Here is a 20,345-nt window from a genome sequence, read left to right on the forward strand (position 1 = left end):
GCATTAAAATACAGCCTACATTATTAAAATAGAGCCAACTACATCATTAAAATACAACCTAAATCATTAAAATAAGCCAACTACAACATAAAAAGACAACATAAAACATTAAAATACAGCCAGCTAGACTTAAAATACAGCATACAGCATTAACACATGGGCAACTACAGCATTAAATACAACCAACAACAGCATTAATATACAAAATACAGCATTAAAATACAGCCAACTACAGCATTAAAATACAACCTACAGCATAAAAATACAAACAACTACAGCATTAAAATACCACCTACAGCATTAAAATACAACATATAGCAGTAAAATACATCCAACTGCAGCATTAAAATACAACCAACTACAGCATTTCAATATAACATACAGCATTAAAATACAGCCCAAATAATAAAAATACAGCCAACTACGGCTTTAAAAACACAACATAAACCAGTAAAATACAGCCAACTACAGCTTTAAAATACAGCATACAGCATTAAAACATGATCATTTATAGCATTAAAATGCAACAGCATTAAAATTCAACATACAGCATTACAATACAGCCAACTACAGCATTAAAATACAACACACAGCGTTAAAATATAACAGCCTACAGCATTAACATACAACCAAGTAGAGCATTAAAATACAACCTGCAATATTAAAATACAGCCAACTACAGCATTAAACTACAACCTATAGCATTAAAATGCAGCCATCTACAGCATTTAAATATAGTTCTATGTGATTGTGAAAACTGATCTTTATTGAGTGAGAAATGAGTAGGGAGTAAGACAATGTGACTTGAGTCCATCTTTCACTTGGGATTGTCTCCATTAAGACACTGTGATTTGAATCCATCTTTCACTTGGGATTGTCTCCATTAAGACAATGTGACTCAGATCAATCTTTCACTTGGGATTGTCTCCATTAAGACAATGTGGCTTGAATCCATCTTTCACTTGGAATTGTCTCCATTAAGACAATGTGACTTGAATCAATCTTTCACTTGGGATTGTCTCCATTAAGACAATGTGACTCGAATCAATCTGTCACTTGGGATTGTCTCCATTAAGACAATGTGGCTTGAATCCATCTTTCACTTGGGATTGTCTCCATTAAGACAATGTGACTTGAATCCATCATTCACTTGGGATTGTCTCCATATGAAAGAGGAAATTGTTTATAGGCATTCAAATGTGATTCCTGTTATTTGATAGGGAGTATTGTATTTTTATTCTGTATATATTATTCCTCAGGGCGAGATTGAAATTGTCTGATTTTTCTACATTTGTTCAGAAAGTTTGCAATGAGAACTTAAGTATGCAAAATATAGATTAGGATGTATCAATCTTGAATGTGCTCATCACATATTACAACTTTTAGTTAGTGGGATCTATCACTTTTATTATTAAGCTATAACTCTTTACATGTCTTTCCATCAGGTTGTTGGATTGTAATACCTCTTTACATGTCTTTCCATCAGGTTGTTGGATTGTACCAACTCTTTACATGTCTTTCCATCAGGTTGTTGGATTGTAATACCTCTTTACATGTCTTTCCATCAGGTTGTTGGATTGTACCAACTCTTTACATGTCTTTCCATCAGGTTGTTGGATTGTAAGACTCTTTACATTTTGTTCCATCAGGTTCTTGGGTATGAAATAGCTCTTTACCTGTATTTTCATCAAGCTGTAGGATTGTAATAACTCTTTACATTTCTTTCCATCAGGCTGTTGTATTGTAATACTCTTTACATGTCTTTCCATCAGGTTGTTGGATTGTAATAACTCTTTATATTTCTTTTGATCAGGTGTTGGATTGTAAGAACTCTTTACATTTCGTTCCATCAGGTTGTTGAATATGTAATAACTCTTTACCTTTATTTTTATCAGGCTGTTGGATTGTAATAACTCTTCATTTCTTTCCATCAGGTAGTTTAATTTTAATAACTCTTTACATGTCTTTCCATTAGTTTGTTGGATTGTAATAACTCTTTACATGTCTTTTGGTTTCCATCAGGTTGTTGGATTGTAATAACTCCTTACATGTCATTCCATCAGGTTGTTGTATTGTAATAACTCTTCATTTCTTTCCATCAGGTTGTTGTATTGTAATAACTCTTCATTTCTTTCCATCAGGTTGTTGGATTGTAATAACTCTTTACATGTCTTTCCGTATCCATCAGGTTGTTCTATTATAATAACTCCTTACATGTCTTTCCATCAGGTAGTTGGATTGTAATAACTCTTTACATGTCTTTCCGTCAGGTTGTTGGATTGTAATAAGTTAAACAATGCTTTACATTTCTTTCCATCAGGTTGTTATCAGGTTCTTGGATTATAATAACTCTTTACATTTCTTTCCTCAGGTTGTAGCACGCAGTTTCATTGAAGATATGAATAGATCGGGATCTGTGAGGATTGAGGACAGAGATGAACTGGATCTGTTCCTTAGGTTCCATCATGAGATGGGCACAATCCTCTATTTCAGGTGAGAGAAAGGCTTATATTTCCCAGTTGAATCGGCAATATCTATTAATTGTCATTTAATGTGAGATTAAAGCTATTTTTCCTAGTTGTAAAATAGCAATGTTTATTAATTCATTCTTTGCTAAGTTAATGATGCATTAAATTGTATGCTTAAATTATTCCATTTTTGTATATCATGTAATATAATGATTGTTTATTATTCAGTGGTCTGTACCATACAAGGGGCCCCAAGTGTAGCTCCCCCTACGAAATGATCATGAATATTTCATGAACTGGCATGAATGGTTCATGAACATGAACCATTCATGAAAGTTCATCAAAAGGTTCATGAACTATCATGAATATGCATGAACTGAAAATGGTAAGTTCATGAAATACTGAATTCATGAACCAACACTTCGCAAAGTGTACTTGAACAGTTCATGAACTATTCATGAACTTAATTCATGAACAGTTCATAAAAGTTCATAAATTGGATCATCATCATTCATGAACAGGTGCATGAACATATTCATGAACTATGATGAACAAAGTTTCTCAGTGATTCATGATTTCAGGAACAGTGCCTATAATTTTTTTTTATATTTCCTGACAAAGTCACAAATACCTATTTCATCCTGAATCATAAAATAACCTTAGATGTGGGGGTTTTAATACAGTATAAAATGCAACATATTATCTTAAAAACTGTATTTAATTTCAGATAAATTTTAATATGCAACAAATAACATGTAAACTGACAAGCGATATTCTTTTTTTTTTTACCCTTAGCAACACTTTTTATAAGTTGTGTAATTTTTCTTTGAAAATTATTCAAGAGATATTGGGGCAGTTGTGTGCAATCAACTGTTGAAGCATATTCCATCGTCATGGAGCTGTCTTTCAGCTGGGGTTTCTCCTGACCAATCTTCTTCCAGAGACTGACCTGTCTGATAACTCTTTTGTGAAGATGTTCATGGCCTATAATTTAATCAAATCCTGCCTATTGTCACTACTGAATGTCTCCATCTGCAACTTAAGCTGTTCCATCCGATTACTGTTTGGATCTTTAACATTGCTGCAGCAGTCACAATTTAATGTATCTTCCATCTTGGCCATAGGATCCTCCAGTTTTCAAATTTCATCCTTAACCTACAAACTTCATCCTCTAACAATTTTACTTTTCTGCAGTCTGGTCTGAAAAAAGAGGTAAAGTTAGTTAATTACAGATAATCTCTGATCAACATTGTTTTTAGCTTTTAGCACATTATCATTATACCCCACTTTATTTACTGGAATAATATGATACAACTCAAAAATTATGTCATCACTTACACATAATACTTACTGAGCATTTATATTATTGCAGAATTGTGTCACTAGTTTTATATTAACTGAAGCTGTCTAGCCATAGGTATAGTCACAGGAGTCGGATGTTTTAATCAATAAAATATGACAATTTTTTTGACAACATCGATACACTAAATAACCTTATCTGTGTGCATGTGTGTGTGTATATATATATATATATATATATATATATATATATATATATATATATATATATATATATTACAGATAATGGTTATTTCGTGCTTTCAAATATTTTCGCCATTTTTTATTGATAAAACATCAGACTTGTGTGGTATAGGCCCTTAGTATGTCACTAATGCATCCACTCCGACTCCACATGTTGCATATAGCTGCTTCCGGTTTCATGACATTGTTATTTGCACCTGTATTGTGTACAGTTTCACGCATTAACTATTTTGTTGTGTTTGTTTTTTTAATTAAAATTACCAAATTACAGCAGATTATAGAAATAGTGATGTCATGTAAAAGAAAACGATCTCGAACATATCAATTCCTATCGTAGATGTCGTACTGCGTCTGGTATCTAGAACAGGGGGTATGATGATGTTTAGTGATTTTGAAAACTTCGTTGAGCAATTTTAAATTAGGTCTGAACAAATTTGTGTATCATTAGCTTGGTTATAATTAATATGCTGACATTTAAAAACCAATAAAATATAGATATAGCTACTACTGAAATAATCGCGAATGACCAAGAAAAAGATACTCATCGTAATTTTGATCATCCAGGCTGGGTATGCTTTTCCACCTAATTTTGCTCACACCAAATAATTAGATTCGGGTGCACATGATATCTCTATATGTCAAATGCACTCCTAGTTTCACATGATGTTTTCATGGCCTCCATTCAAACTAAACCGTGGCATACTTGATCAAAATAATTTGTCAGATTCTCTGCACTTCTACTTACTTAAAAAAAATGATATTGAAAATATTCTCATCTGTCCATTCCACGGTTTTTGTTCAAGGTTTTTGCCTAACCGTCTGCATGCTCTTTTATTTCTGGGAAAAAGGATGCTCAACTGTTGAAACCTCGCGCATATATTAACCAATCATATCACGTCTTCTTTCACAGTCATCCAGTCAGGATAATCGTTGTTAACATATTTCAGTTTTTACGGCAAATTGGCAACTAGTGACTACGTCAATAGAATATGCAGTTCTTAACAGTATTGGAGAAAAAAACTCACATTAGAACAAAGTCATTGAAAGCTTTATATAGCAAATACGTTTTGTTCATGCTGGCCAGAAAATATTTTCCCATATTGATGCAGAACTACTCAGGTTAAGTACACAAGTATTGAATTAAAGTTCTGTATGAACATTTATACAGTATCATATTATTTAAAAAAAGAAAACAATATTCACCTTTATTTAAATTTCACTAATATTGTGAGAAGTTTGTATGATGAATTTTCATGAACATTTTTAAATATAATGCTATAGATATTTAATATACACTTTTTTAGAAATATCTTGGTTGTGCATCAAAGTACTTGAATTGTTCATGAACCAAGTTCATGACATTTCAGGAACTTCAAAGATATTATAATAGTTCATAAACGTTCATCAGTGTGTTCATGAACTTCAAGTACATGATTCATCAAAATTCTTGAAGTGTTCATGGACTTAGTTGTGGAACTTTCATGAACATTTGTTCATGAACTCAAATGATGATCTGATCATAAACATTTGAAGAACGTTCATGAACATTCATAGAAAAAACTACGGAAAAATGATCGTTGCCAAAAATTACGGATAATTGGTTCATCCGTGTTTTATTTTGATCCGGGTTTCATGATAGAAGTAGTGAAATTATGAAACCAGACTAACTTTACAGCAGCACCCCAGATGCTTTACACTGCACTTATTTGTTCATGTGAAGCATCTGCTTGATCAAACTGTCGATTATGACAATTTTAAAAATTACGTCCAGAAGGTGATGCATGTTTAAGACGTAAGGGGAAATAAGCTTCTAGAAAAGTATTAATAATCAAGACAGAAGAATAAAAAAGGAGTATTCAGATTCTTGTGAATAAAATCTGGAAAGGACACAATTACGTTTATATGACATCATGTGCCAATTTTAGTAGTTTTTCTTGGCGGGAGATATGACTGCCGTCGTCTTGTGAAATTTAAAAAAATTTCCAAGAATTATGTCAAGTTGAGAGATAGCAACAAGCCATTGAGCTGAATAGGCTTTAGAATTAGAGGTTTGTGCAACTGTACTAGTGGTAAATAAAGTTGATGCATACTTACAAACTTTTCAGTCGAACATAATTTTTATCATTGCTGCATCAAAATTTTAATTGCGTTTTCCAGCTTTAGAATAGTAGTTATTGATATTTTGTTACACCTTACTGAAAACTGGTCAGTCTTACGGAAAAAAATTGACTGCCTTACTGAGACGGACTCGACAGGGTTAGCAGGTCTGCCTATATTTCATGCACAGTGACCTTATGTTTTGTTTGAATTGAACATAAAACTATAGTTGGAAACAGGAGCACTGTAGGTAGATACAAGTCCTCTTATTTATTGGTAGAATGATATTGCAAATGTTTTGGACGATCAGGTACTTTATTTCTCTTTCACTTTACAACCCGATGCTGCTGATGTCTTATTTGTTAAAGACACCTTATGCACTAGGCTGGATTAAAAGTATGACATAGTCAGCCTTTGTGTGCATACTATACACATTTTATTTCAAGACAAGATTAAAGTAAATCATAACAACAAGTTGAATAACCACCAGTCACCCAGATTCATGGAAATATGTCATGATGGTGGAGATGTGAACCTTGACATAGGGTCTGATGTTCAGGTATTTCGCTTGTACTGTTGATTTTTATCCCTGCCTGTAGTTATGAATGTACAGGGAAAAATATGACTAATTTGTATCTGTGCAGTGCTCAAGAATTATTTTTCAGTATTCTGACAATTTAAAATATCATGCTTTGCATTTTCTGTATGCAGTAAAATCCTCATTTAGAACAAATGATATGTAATACTTTTGTTCTCCTACACGTATCTAAATTATCTTTGATTCAGCTATATTGGGTTGTTCCACAATCTAATCGTACCTATGAAAATTGGCACAATAAGCAGTCTGATATACATCTCACTAGCTATTGTTAGCCAATCAGGTAATATGGGAAATATGATTATACCTTATCTCTTTGCTTTTTAATTGTTGCTAGTTAAGCTGGCTTAAGGATAGTTTTACATCAGCTCCAATCATGACTGTTTACCATTTATTCATGCTACATGTAACCGACATATACTGAATGTGGTTTTTGTTTTATTTTTGGAGATTACATAAAACTGCGTTTTCTTGAAACACAACCAATTTGGAGTTTGGTGTATTACGAAATCATGTTTTAGCATGACATGCCATGTTATAGTTTAATTGAAATCAGATCTTCACTTTACACAGGACGGGTGATTTTGCTTTTAAACAGATTACACCCTATTATGGCATATTTGACAGCATCTTGAAAATACATTTTGCATGTCGTTAGTGAGATCAATAGTTGATCTGGCAAATTGTATTATATTTTTGACAATCCTGATGGAAACCTCTTTTAGAGTACAGGATAGGCCTGATACGAAATTAGACCCCGAGCATCTGGGATTTTTTTTAGCACTGCTATGTGACTGGCGTCCAAAAAATTGGATCGCATTCATATCAGGGTCGCGTTAATATGGGTTTTTTACAGAATTTTACTTTTTTCAGAGAACAACTGATTGTCACATACCGTGTATTCATGTCTAATGTGTATGATGAATAGTGTATCAACACCGTTTACTATCGTGCCGTCGTGGCATGCTGTTCATCTATAATGCATGTAATTCCATTGAAAAATTGCACACAGATTTGCAATATTCAGTACTTTTTTCCCAGATCATTGCGTCTGAATTAAATATCTAATATACAGCATGAACAGAGCATCGACACCGTTTACTTGCCGTCTGACATCGTACCGTCTGTGCTTGCAATTAATCCATAAAATATGTAATTGCATTGCAAAAACTGCATACATATTTAAACTATTCAATACTTTTTTCACACATCATTATGTGTCTGAATTCAGTAGGAAAATTAACAGCAAAATTAGGTTAAGAAAGATGAAGCACATGTAAGTTCATTATTGTTTCAGGATCTATGAACAGTCCACAAATTTCGTACTGCTAAAATTTTCTCGTTCGAGTTTTCGTGGACATTTATCCATTGCAAATTTCCAATAATTAATGCCTGTGTGCCTATTCGTTGAAACGACTACATCAAGAATAATTAACAATCAACACATTCTTTCAGCTTGCATATAACTTTTACTTCAGATTTTGTGAATAGCGAAAGAAATGTGTGAAAACTACTATACTAATCATTGCGCAAAGTGCAGAGATCGACTTGCGCTTGTGAACTTGCTTTTCCATAACAGTAAAATATTTTTATAAAATATAGGAAATTAAAAAGGAGTTCATAAACAAACACCATACCCATGTAAAACCAGAGAACTAAGTGCCATGGGCTTCTAATGGTCACGAGTCACTTTGATATAAAAACTTTAAGCTGAACGCATGTAAAATTTCATACCCCTTCAATTTCCGGCTAATAAAGTGGACATTATTTACTGGTCAACTGGTGGAGTCTAATAACACTGCCAAGCCCAGCAAACACGTTGGCAGCTTTTGTTTTTTGATGTTTATTGAATTGTGAGAATCTACTATCAACCACCGCATTGTCTGCTGCTTAGTTATGTATGCAGTTAAAGAAGAAACACAGGTCAGCTATTGTCTGAGCAATGATTGTATATGGAATTAATTAAAGACAATCACAAAGATGACTTAATGGCTTTACTCATGGATCAGTAATAAGTAACATTTCCGGTAATGTTTATTTTGGCATAGCACTTCAAGAACCTGGTGAAATTGTTATATTTCAGAAGCCAAGCCACAATCGTATTAAATTCGAATTCATACCTGAACACTTCCTGAAAATGATAATAACGTTTTAAACACTATTTCTCTTACTTTAAAAAAGTATTTTTCCGTGTACAAGAAAAATACACATACATGTATTTAAAATTTCCGGAACCACACCATGATCTTATTATATATCATATTATACTCAAATTCATACGTGTATTTAAAATTTCAGGAACCATGCCATGATCGTATTATATATCATATTATACTCAAATTCATACGTGTATTTAAAATTTCAGGAACCATGCCATGATCGTATTATATATCGTATTATACTCAAATTCATTCATGATCAACGCCCCCAAAATGATAATAAATTTTGTTTGCACAAAGTGCAGAGAGAGAATTGTGTTTGTGAACTTGCTTTTCCATAACGTAAAATATTTTTATATAAAAATAGGAAATCAATAACGAGTTCATAAGCAAACCCCATACACGTGTAAACCCTGGGAACTAAGAGCAGTGGGCCTGCAATGGTCACGAGCCTCTTTTATACATTTTTTGAAAACTGAACACATGTTCAATTTTGTACCCTGTCAATTTCCAGCTCGTAAAGTGGACATTATTTACTGGTCAACTGATTGCATATAATAACACCGCCAAGCCCAGCAAACATGCTGGCGGCTTTTATTTTTTGATGTTTATTAAACTGTGATAATATTTTATTAACGACCACATTGTCTGCTGCATGGCTGTATATGCAGTTAAGGAAGAAACACATGTTCGCTATTGTTTGAACAAAGATTATAAACATAATTAACTGAAGACAATTACAGACAACTTACTGGCTTTGCTCATGGACCAGTAATCAGTAACATTTCCGATGTTTATTTTGGCATAACACTTCAAGAACCTAGTGATATTTTTAAATTTCAGAAGCTATGCCACGATTCTATTATATTAAAATTCATACACGAACTCTTCCCCAAAAAAATAATAAACATTTTACAAACTATTTCTCATACTTAAACAAATATTTTTCCCGATACAAGACAAATACACATTCATATATTTGAAATTTCAGGAACCACACCATGATCATATTAAATTAGATTTGTACGCGATCTCTTCCCATAATAATACATTTTTTATACACTGTTTCATGTACTTTGAACAAAAAATATTTTTTCATGTGCAAATGAATATATGAAATGTCAGGAGCCACACCACGACTGCATTATATCCAAATTCGCGTTATGGGTGTGTTGTTGCACTGTGTGTATGTGTGTATATATATATATATATATATATATATATATATATATATATATATATATATATATATATATATATATATATATATATACACACACAGATCAATGCAATGATCACAGATACATTTATTGAATTGAATTGGTGTGATATAAGGATAAATATTTTTTTATCCAATAATCACACAATCTTTACTAGTAAAAGCAACTGAAGAGAAATTGGGTTCATTCAGTGACCACTCACAATTAATAAGAAAGGGGAGATACTATCCAGTTATATTTTCATGCTTAATAGACACACTTATGTGAATATTCCATTCAGCATTGTGATATATAAATGTACAGTTAAAAAGCATTGTCGGTAATAATTACTTATCCCTTTTGTACTTATACTATTCATTTACTTTTGCTTGTATCATCGACTTCTCGTCGCATTTGTATATTTGAAAATTTGGGATATTTGCTTTTCAATTTAATGGGTTTATCTTATTGATGTAGAATTTTAACTGAAGGTCTTTTTCCAGCATGAATTTCGTTACTAATGAAAATGATGTTATGAATGTTTACCAGACTATATATTTTTATTTGCATTTCTACAAAAAAGTGTGACTGCTTGGGTTGCCTAGTGGTTAGAACATCTGCCTTGGAAGCGGGAGGCCGTGGGTTCGATCCCCAGCCGAGTCGTACCAAAGACTTACAAAAATGGTACTAACAGCTACCTCTCTATGCACTCAGCATTAAGAGGTTAGTGTTAGGACTGGTCGGCCTGGTGTCAGGATAATGTGACTGGGTGGGACATCATGCTACGTGTCTGCTGCATGATGCCTCAGTGCTAGATATCACTATAAGCTGCTACACTGCAGACATCAAAGCGATATGACTGAAATTTCTTAAAAGCTACGTTAAAAATCCTAATCACACACACACACACACACACACAAGTTGATTTTGTTATAAAAAACTTATGACTTGCACTGACATTGATTTTGTTATAAAAGCTTTTGACTCTGGTCAAATCCGTTGTTTTGGATTTATGTGAAGATTATCTTGATGGAGTGCCATTTTAGGCACTGTGGCTTCATCTTTTCATATATAATGGTTCGTGAGTAACACAGTTCAAACATATACATCAGATATCAAAATAGCAAACGAGGCGGTCTTGTGTCAGGACTGGTCGGCCTGGTGTCAGGATAATGTGGCTGGGTGGGACATCATGATACGTGTCTGCAAGGAGGTCTTGTGTTGGGACTGGTCGGCCTAGTGTCATGATAATGTGGCTGGGTGGGACATCATGATATGTGTCTGCAAGGAGGTCTTGTGTTGGGACTGGTCGGCCTGGTGTCAGGATAATGTGACTGGGTGGGACATCATGATACGTGTCTGCAAGGAGGTCTTGCATTGGGACTGGTCGGCCTAGTGTCATGATAATGTGGCTGGGTGGGACATCATGATATGTGTCTGCAAGGAGGTCTTGTGTTGGGACTGGTCGGCCTGGTGTCATGATAATGTGGCTGGGTGGGACATCATGATATGTGTCTGCAAGGAGGTCTTGTGTTGGGACTGGTCGGCCTGGTGTCAGGATAATGTGACTGGGTGGGACATCATGATACATGTCTGCAAGGAGGTCTTGCATTGGGACTGGTCGGCCTGGTGTCAGGATAATGTGATTGGGTGGGACATCATGCTACGTGTCTGCAAGGAGGTCTTGTGTTGGGACTGGTTAGCCTGATGTCAGGCTAATGTGACTGGGTGGGATATCATGCTACGTGTCTGCAAGGAGGTCTTGTGTTGGGACTGTTCGGCCTAGTGTCATGATAATCTGGCTGGGTGGGACATCATGATATGTGTCTGCAAGGAGGTCTTGTGTTGGGACTGGTCGGCCTAGTGTCATGATAGTGTGGCTGGGTGGGACATCATGATACGTGTCTGTAAGGAGGTCTTGTGTTGGGACTGGTCGGCCTAGTGTCAGGATAATGTGGCTGGGTGGGACATCATGATATGTGTCTGCAAGGAGGTCTTGTGTTGGGACTGGTCGGCCTGGTGTCAGGATAATGTGGCTGGGTGGGACATTATGATATGTGTCCCCAAGGAGGTCTTGTGTTGGGACTGGTCGGCCTAGTGTCATGATAATGTGGCTGGGTGGGACATCATGATATGTGTCTGCAAGGAGGTCTTGTGTTGGGACTGGTCGGCCTAGTGTCATGATAGTGTGGCTGGGTGGGACATCATGATATGTGTCTGCAAGGAGGTCTTGTGTTGGGACTGGTCGGCCTAGTGTCATGATAATGTGGCTGGGTGGGACATCATGATATGTGTCTGCAAGGAGGTCTTGAGAATATGAGGCAGATTCAGCAGTATTTGATCCATGACATCAGGTTCAAGGTCGAAGGCCATGCTTATAATACACCTGCCTGTATACATGGAATAAAACAGTGTTGATTTGTATAACATTATTTGATGTTGTTGTTGTTTTAGGGTTTAACACTATTTTTGAGCACAAAATAGGTTATACACGATGGCCAGTATAACTGGTGGAGGAAGAACCCTGGAAAACCCAGGGAAGAACCAGCGACCCATGAGAAGCTACTGGCAGGCTTTCCCACGTGAACATTATTTGATATGCATGAGCGGACAGACTGGCCAAAAAGTAAGTTAATTTCCAGTACAATTTCCAGTACACTGGTTGACATGCATGAACTAACAGAGTAGCCAAAAAGTTGGTTGATCTACAGTACACTGGTTGACATGCATGAGCTGACAGACTGGCCAAAAAGTAGGTTAAGTTCCAGCACACTGGTTGACATGCGTGAGCTGACAGACTGGCCAAAAAGTAGGTTGATCTACAGTACAATGGTTGACATGCATGAGCAGACAGACTAGCCAAAAAGTTGGTTGACCTACAGTACACTGGTTGACATGCATGAGCTGACAGACTGGCCAAAAAGTAGGTTAATTTCCAGTACACTGGTTGACATGCGTGAGCTGACAGACTGGCCAAAAAGTAGGTTGATCTCCAGTACACCAGTTGACATGCATGACCTGACAGACTGGCCAAAGCGTAGGCTTGATCTACAATACACCGGTTGACATGCATGAGCTGACAGACAGGCCAAAAAGTAGGTTGATCTACAGTAGACTGCTTGGCATTCATGAGTTGACAGACTGGCCAAAAAGTTGGCTGATCTACAGTGCACTGGTTGACATGCATCACCTGACAGACTGGCCAATTGGACCCCGAGTGGCCGAGTGGTCTAAAGCTCTCTCTGTTACGGATCACTGCCATCTCATCTCGGTCAGCGTGGGTTCGAGTTTCGGATTCAGCCAGTGTGGGTATGTAAGAAAGCTTGCCAGTAGCTTCTTGTGGGTCGGTGGTTCTTTCTGGGGTTTTCCCGGATTCTTCCTCCACCATTAATACTGACCGCCATGTATAGCCTATCGTGTGCTGAAAAATGGCATTAAATCCTACAACAACAACAACAACAGACTGTCCAAAAAGTAGGTTGATTTCCAGTACCATGGTTGATATGCATGAGCTGACAGACCGGCCAGAATGTTGGTTGATCTACAGTGCACTGGTTGACATGCATGAGCTGACAGACTGCCAGAAGTAGGTTGATTTCCAGTACACTGGTTGACATGCATGAGCTGACAGACTGGCCAAAAAAGTTGGTTGATCTACAGTACACTGGTTGACATGCATCAGATGACAGACTGGCCAAAAATAAGGTTAATTTCCAGTACACTTGTTGACATGCATGAGCTGACATACTATCCAAAAAGATAGGTTGATCTCCACTACACTGGTTGACATGCATGACCTTACAGACTGGCGAAAGCGTAGGTTGATCTACAGTACACAGTTGACATGCATGAGCTGACAGACAGGCCAACATGTAGGTTCATCTACAGAAGACTGCTTGGCATGCATGAGTTGACAGACTGGCCAAAAAGTAGGCTGATCTCCAGTACACTGGTTTACATGCATCAGGTGACAGACTGGCCAAAAGTATGTTGATTTCCAGTACACTGGTTGACATGCATGAGCTGACAGACTGGCCAGAATGTAGGTAGATATACATTACACTGGTTGACATGCATGAGCCAACAGACTGGCCAAAAGTAGGTTGATTTCCCAGTAGTATGTTTGACATGCATGAGCTGACAGGCTGGCCAAAATGTAGGTTGATCTACAATACACTCGTTGACATGCATGACTTGACAGAAAGGCCAAAAAGTAGGTTGATCTACAATACACTAGTTTACATGCATGAGCTGCACAGACAGGCCAAACAGTAGGTTGATCTCCAGTACACTGGCTGACATTGATGAGTTGACAGACTGGCCAAAACATAGCTTGATGTCCAGTACACTGGTTGACATGCATGAGATGACAGACTGGCCAAAAAGTTGGTTGATCTACAGTACACTGGTTGACATGCATGAGTTGACAGGCTGTTCAAAAGGTTGGTTGATCTACAGTACACTGGTTGACATGCATGAGTTGACAGACTGGCCAAAACATAGCTTGATCTACAGTACACTGGTTGACATGCATGAGCTGACAGACTGGCCAAATAGTAGGTTCATTTCCAGTACACTGGTTGACATGCATGAGTTGACAGACAGGCCACCAAGTAGGTTGGTTTCGAGTACACTGGTTGACATGCATGAGTTGACAGACAGGCCATATGGTAGGTTTATTTCCCGTACATTAGTTGATATGCGTTAGCTGACGGAATGGCCAAAAGAGGATTAGTGTCGCTAATTAATTTGAAAATTGTTAAACACAGAATGATTACTGTCCCTGATGAAAAAGATGTACATATTGTCCGACATGAATGATTTGTAAGTTATCAGACAATCATTGTGACTGTTATAGATCTTGCAGATTGTATGCTGTACAAAATTGATCAAAGACAACAAGCCCTGTCATTGTTTGAGATAAAATCAGCCCTGTCATTGTTTGGTGTCTTGAGATATATAGAATCTATATTGGGGTTTGGACTGAGACAATAAAAAATCCCCATCAGGGGGTTAAATTATTTATCTCCCCACAAGGTTTGCCTCGTTGAGAGACAAATAATGTAACCCCATGACTAAGATTTCCTTGTCTCGGTCCAAACCCCAACATAGATTAGTTTTCTCACCAAATATTTTCCTTTAAAGTAAACTGAACTCTTCACTAGTGTAATGTAGTTCACATGCACATGTTTACATGCGGCTCATTAATACAGATATGTCAATGAGGGCTGTGGTATGACCGTTCCATCCAAAGTACACAGTTTATACGTTTGGGCAAAGAAAAATAACAACATAAAACATCACATAGTAATGAGGTATTATCATGTGTAATATATGGATGTTATATGGAATTAACAATAAATAATTAATATTTATTACAAGAAACTGTTTCATTTTCATCAGTTCCAATTTTGAAAAGTTCTATTGTAAATAATGAAACAATACTGGGAATTTAGTTCTACTGTAGTTATACTTTGTAACAAAGAGTAACATGTTGCATTAGATTATTCGTGGGTAAGTAGTGATCTGTGTCACTATTGTATATAAGTCTCCTTTTCTTTGGAGGAGGTGAAACTGTTTGTGACATACGTGTGTTGTCCTTGAGATTCATTGTAAAATTACATCCATTTATAAAAGACCCTTCAAATATGGATCCTAGTAGATAACTATGTGCTAAACTTTCAAGTTCATGGATTCTTTGAAAATGTATTTTTCTGTCTTGGAAATATGGCAAGAGCTACAGTGAAATTTGCTTATGGATTAATGTGTTGATGGATAAATGATTCCTTCTGGTTGGCAAATACATTATTTGTCATTAAATATTGTAGGTATATTTTTGATTCAACTGATGCACAATGGAGATGCTTAACAAAATCAGAATAAAGCATGTTTGACATACAGATGTCTAGTTATTACTAAATTTTCTGTAGTTAAGAGAGTTGGGAGGCTATGAAGTGTATAGGTCTATGGTCTATGTGCATGAATCGGTGTTTTCTGTCATAGTTCATTTCACACTGCATTGAAATTTTTATCCTATCTTTGCACAGTCATTTTTCAGGTCTGCATCACTAAATATAGCTAATAGTATATAATGTTTTGCACAAAAGTATTTAAAACTAGTTATGTAGCTTTATTTGATGATGTTGACCTGAAAATGCACTGAGCTATGCCTGCATATAGCATAAAATTGACCATGCTACATGGAATGAGCTAGCATAATACCATAATGCTCAACATCATATGTGTGTGTCTTTGTCTCTCTCAAAATATTTTTGTATGGTGTGTTCTAAAAGATAGACTGACCTTAAGTTGCTATGTTTTTATCATATATTTGTTGTTGTTGTTCCATTTTAGAACAACTACGTCAGGCACAGCAGAAGACAACAAAGGTTTCATTTTTTAAAGTTTGTTCTGAGCGCCTGGACACATTGACTGAGATGATTGGTCTGAGATGATTAGACTGAGATAAGAAAAGTAGCAAAACAGTTGGATTTCTCTGTTGAATGGGTGGAAAAAAATCAGCGCTGTCATTGTTTGAAGTCTTGAGATAAAAAATCAGCCCTGTCATTGCTTGATTTCTTGAGATAAAATCAGCCCAGTTCTTGTTTGATTTCTTGAGATACAAATAATTTTTTACATTTTTTCAGTGTTGAAGCATTGAGAGAGAAGATTGTGCTGGATCCACAGTGGTTGATTGATGCCCTGAAGTCCCTCATCACAGCTGAAACTTTCATCAAGAAATACTCTGCTATCACTAGCAAGTGGTATGAATTCAAAGAAACAGGAAAACTCACCCATGAATTGATAGGTTTGTACATATTTGCCTTTTTAAAAGAATCCTAGTCTCCTTGTTCTATTAATTCTGCATCATATCCAAAGAAAATGTTTATTTACAAATCCATTAATAGTCCAAATTAATGTTGTCACTCTACTGATGATAAACTGCTTGTCCTTGGAAAAAAATCTAATTTGTCTGCTCCACACATTGGGTGACTTTCACCAGGATATGTAATAATCATTCCAGAAGTCATGCCATTTTTCCATGAAGTCATAATTAGTTAACAAAATCTACATCAACATGTGAATCCTTGTGTATGGGTTTAGAAGTTTGCTATTTCTTAAAGCAGTAGGCAGGTATTGCTGATTGTCTGCCCTTTGATAACCAATCTTGTTATGATTGATGCCACCCTTTAGATTCACTCTACTAGCATAGCTATGTGAAGGATGTATTCTAAAAGATTCACCACCAAAATTTATTTTAGAATCCCTCTACCAACATATGGCTGTACTAGTTGTTTTCCGGCCATCTATACCAATTGATTGTCAATATATCTTTACCAAGTAGGAGTTGTCCAACTATATATCTGTACCAATTATTGCCAATCCATCTGTATGTATCAATTAGTTATTGTTCATCCATCTGTCTGTACCATTTAGGTGTTATCTGTCCATTTGTACCTATCAGTTGTTATCCATCTGTCTGTACCAATTAGGTGTTGTCTGTCCATTTGTACCTATTTGTTGTTATCCATCTATCTATCTGTAGCAATTGTAATCCATACATCTGTCTGTAGCAATTGTAATCCATCCATCTATCTGTAGCAATTGTTATCCATCCATTTGTCTGTATCAATTGTTATCCATCCATCTGTCTGTAGCGATTGTTATCCATCCAACGGTCTGTAGCAAATGTTATCCATCCATTTGTCTGTAGCAATTGTTATCCATCTATTTGCCTGTAGCAATTGTTATCCATCCATCTGTCTGTAGCAATTGTTATTCATCATATGTCTGTACCAATTGTTATCCATCCATCAGTCTGTAGCAATTGTTATCCATCATCTGTCTGTACCAATTAGTTGTTATCCATCCATCAGTCTGTATTGTTATCCATCCATTTGTTGTCGGTACCAATTACTTGTTATCTATCCATCAGTCTGTAATAATTGTTGTCCATCATCTGTCTGTACCAGTTTATTCCACGTAATAAAGTTTAGTTTTCCACAATCAGCAGATTCCAAACTTTCAGATAGTTAGCACTTAGGTTAGGAAGAACCCTATTGATTTTTGGTTAAAATACTTAGAGGTCAAGGGCACAAACTGACAGAAGGAGAAGGGTTTGTGCAAAATAACTTGACTTATCCACCATCTACAGCTACCATGTAGTGTGGACATCTGGCATTTGGAGCAAGGAACAATCCTTTTAATTGTAGGATTAAAAAGTCATAAGAAAAACAATGGACCATAACATTAGTCCTACATGACATAGCTTAAACAAACTTTCTTGATGTCTTGCACATGGGGAATGGATGAAAATTTAGACTTTGGGGGCAAAGGTCAAATGTCGAGGTTAATGACTGAAACAAGATAAAAATGGTGTCGCTCTGAAGTCCAGTATGGCCACCATGACAGCCATGTTAGAAATCTTATTATTGCCAGTGACTTACCGAACAGAAAATTGTATTGATAACAGTGTATGTAGTTTTTGCCAAAATACTTCCTTTGCTGCTTAGTTGGTCTTAAATGAACATGGGACCAATTTGTTATCCAAAATGGTTGTCACTTATTGGCCATCTTGTCATCACAATTCTACCTGAATGTATGACCATATCACCATGGGGTTTTCCCTAAAAGACTTCTTGTGATGTCTGCTTATTCCTATGCAAAAATAGTGCCACTTTGAATTACAATATGGTCACCATGGCAGCCATCTTGAAAATTTTCTTATTGCAGCTCCTACTGAAGTTGACCATATAGACAATATAAAGTATGATTCACTGCAGTCTTATCTAGATTTCATTCATGAAGTTCAGTTGGTAGAGCATAACTTTCATTATCCACGTTAGGTTCTTCAGGTAACATTTCTACTTCTAAAGGTTCCACGAGGATAAATCCATCTGGCAATAAGGTAGTGCATGATTACAGTGAACTGGTTATTGTTGTCAGGCTCAGTAATATGAGAGGGAAACCTATTTTTCGATCCCAAGTCCAGTGTTTGCCAGATTAGAACAGTTGATGTAGTTGATAATATCACCTCTGATCTTTTTCCTACCTGAAAAGCCTCCCCAGTTGGTAATTTAAGGATATATGTTGATACTCAGAACCTCACACAAGCCATGTGCTGAGAGTGAAACTGGTCCTAGGTAGTTGGATTTGTGTGTTGTCTAAAAGTGACACTTGTATTGGACTTGTTAGCACACTAGACTGTGTTGGAAAATCCTACGCCTTTTAAGCAGGCATATCGTAGAATTCCACCGTGATTCTATGAGGAGGTATGCCAGTACGTAAAGGAGATGCTAAAGGATGGAGTTATTAGAGAATATGAGTCTCCCTTTATCATCCAGTGTAGTCTTGATCAGAAAGAAGAATGGGTCCCTGCATTTCTCAATCTACTGATATCAACTTAACGCTTGTATCAAACATAACACGTATTTATTGCCATGGTTTGATTATATCCTCGATAGTTTGGTAGACTTTTTCCAAGCTTGATCTCAGATCTGGATACTTGAATGTGGAGATTCAGTAAAAAAGATAAACACAAGACTGCCTTGTCTGTAGGTAAATTAATTTCTTTGAGTGAAACAATACAGGGTGACCTACATTGGAGAGAGTGTTTAATCATTTTGGACGACATCCTGATCTTCTTAAGAACCATTGAGGAACATATCCAATGCATCGAAGCAGTTTTCGGAAGGAAGGACCTAAATCAGATAAGTGTGAGTTCTTCAAGACTTCCATTGTTTACCTCGGTCATGACACTGGTGAGTGAATATTATGTACATTTCTTGCATTGTGTGTGCCTAATATGCACCAGCCAATTTCTGTTGACAAGTTCCCTGTTCCAATGACTGCAGGAGTCAACTTCAACATTTCTGGGTCGAATACGTTACTCATTACTTTGTAAATGGTATGAAAGAAAATAACTATTGGACATCAGAATACTACACAGTGCTGGCAAGGTTTAGGAATTACATTGCAATAGTTTTATAATAATTCCTCGCCTTGTCATTTTGTGAATTGCATGTGTGTTAGATTGGTTTACTTTTAATTATTTATATATTTCATATGTATATGTTGTAGGTCTTCTCATAATTCATTTTCTTCCTCATCACCATGTCTGATTAAATCTGACATCCAATATGGTCATCACACTGTGACTATCTATAACATCATTACTCCCGAATGTATGGTCTTATGATGTCTGCCTGGTCATAAATGAAAATGGTGTTGATCTGGGGTCTAATATGGCTGTATCAGTCGCCAGCTTGACAAAATCTTGTTA

General features: G+C 36.2%; 1 protein-coding gene across 2 annotated transcripts in view; it reads left to right on the forward strand.

Annotated features, from left to right (window-relative positions):
- LOC149773266 (uncharacterized) overlaps positions 1 to 20,345 on the forward strand; it is a 175,393-nt gene that overhangs the window by 23,777 nt on the left and 131,271 nt on the right. For both annotated transcript variants that reach the window (XM_089946537.1, XM_089946536.1), the window contains exons 5-6: positions 2,372 to 2,493; positions 16,711 to 16,871. In XM_089946537.1, the coding sequence (XP_089802663.1) occupies positions 2,372 to 2,493; positions 16,711 to 16,871 (283 nt within the window). The remainder of the gene's footprint in view (positions 1 to 2,371; positions 2,494 to 16,710; positions 16,872 to 20,345) is intronic.

The sequence above is a fragment of the Sinohyriopsis cumingii genome, unplaced genomic scaffold, assembly GCF_028554795.1.
Source record: "Sinohyriopsis cumingii isolate HCF-2022 unplaced genomic scaffold, ASM2855479v2 utg000721l, whole genome shotgun sequence".
NCBI classification, from domain to species: domain Eukaryota; kingdom Metazoa; phylum Mollusca; class Bivalvia; order Unionida; family Unionidae; genus Sinohyriopsis; species Sinohyriopsis cumingii.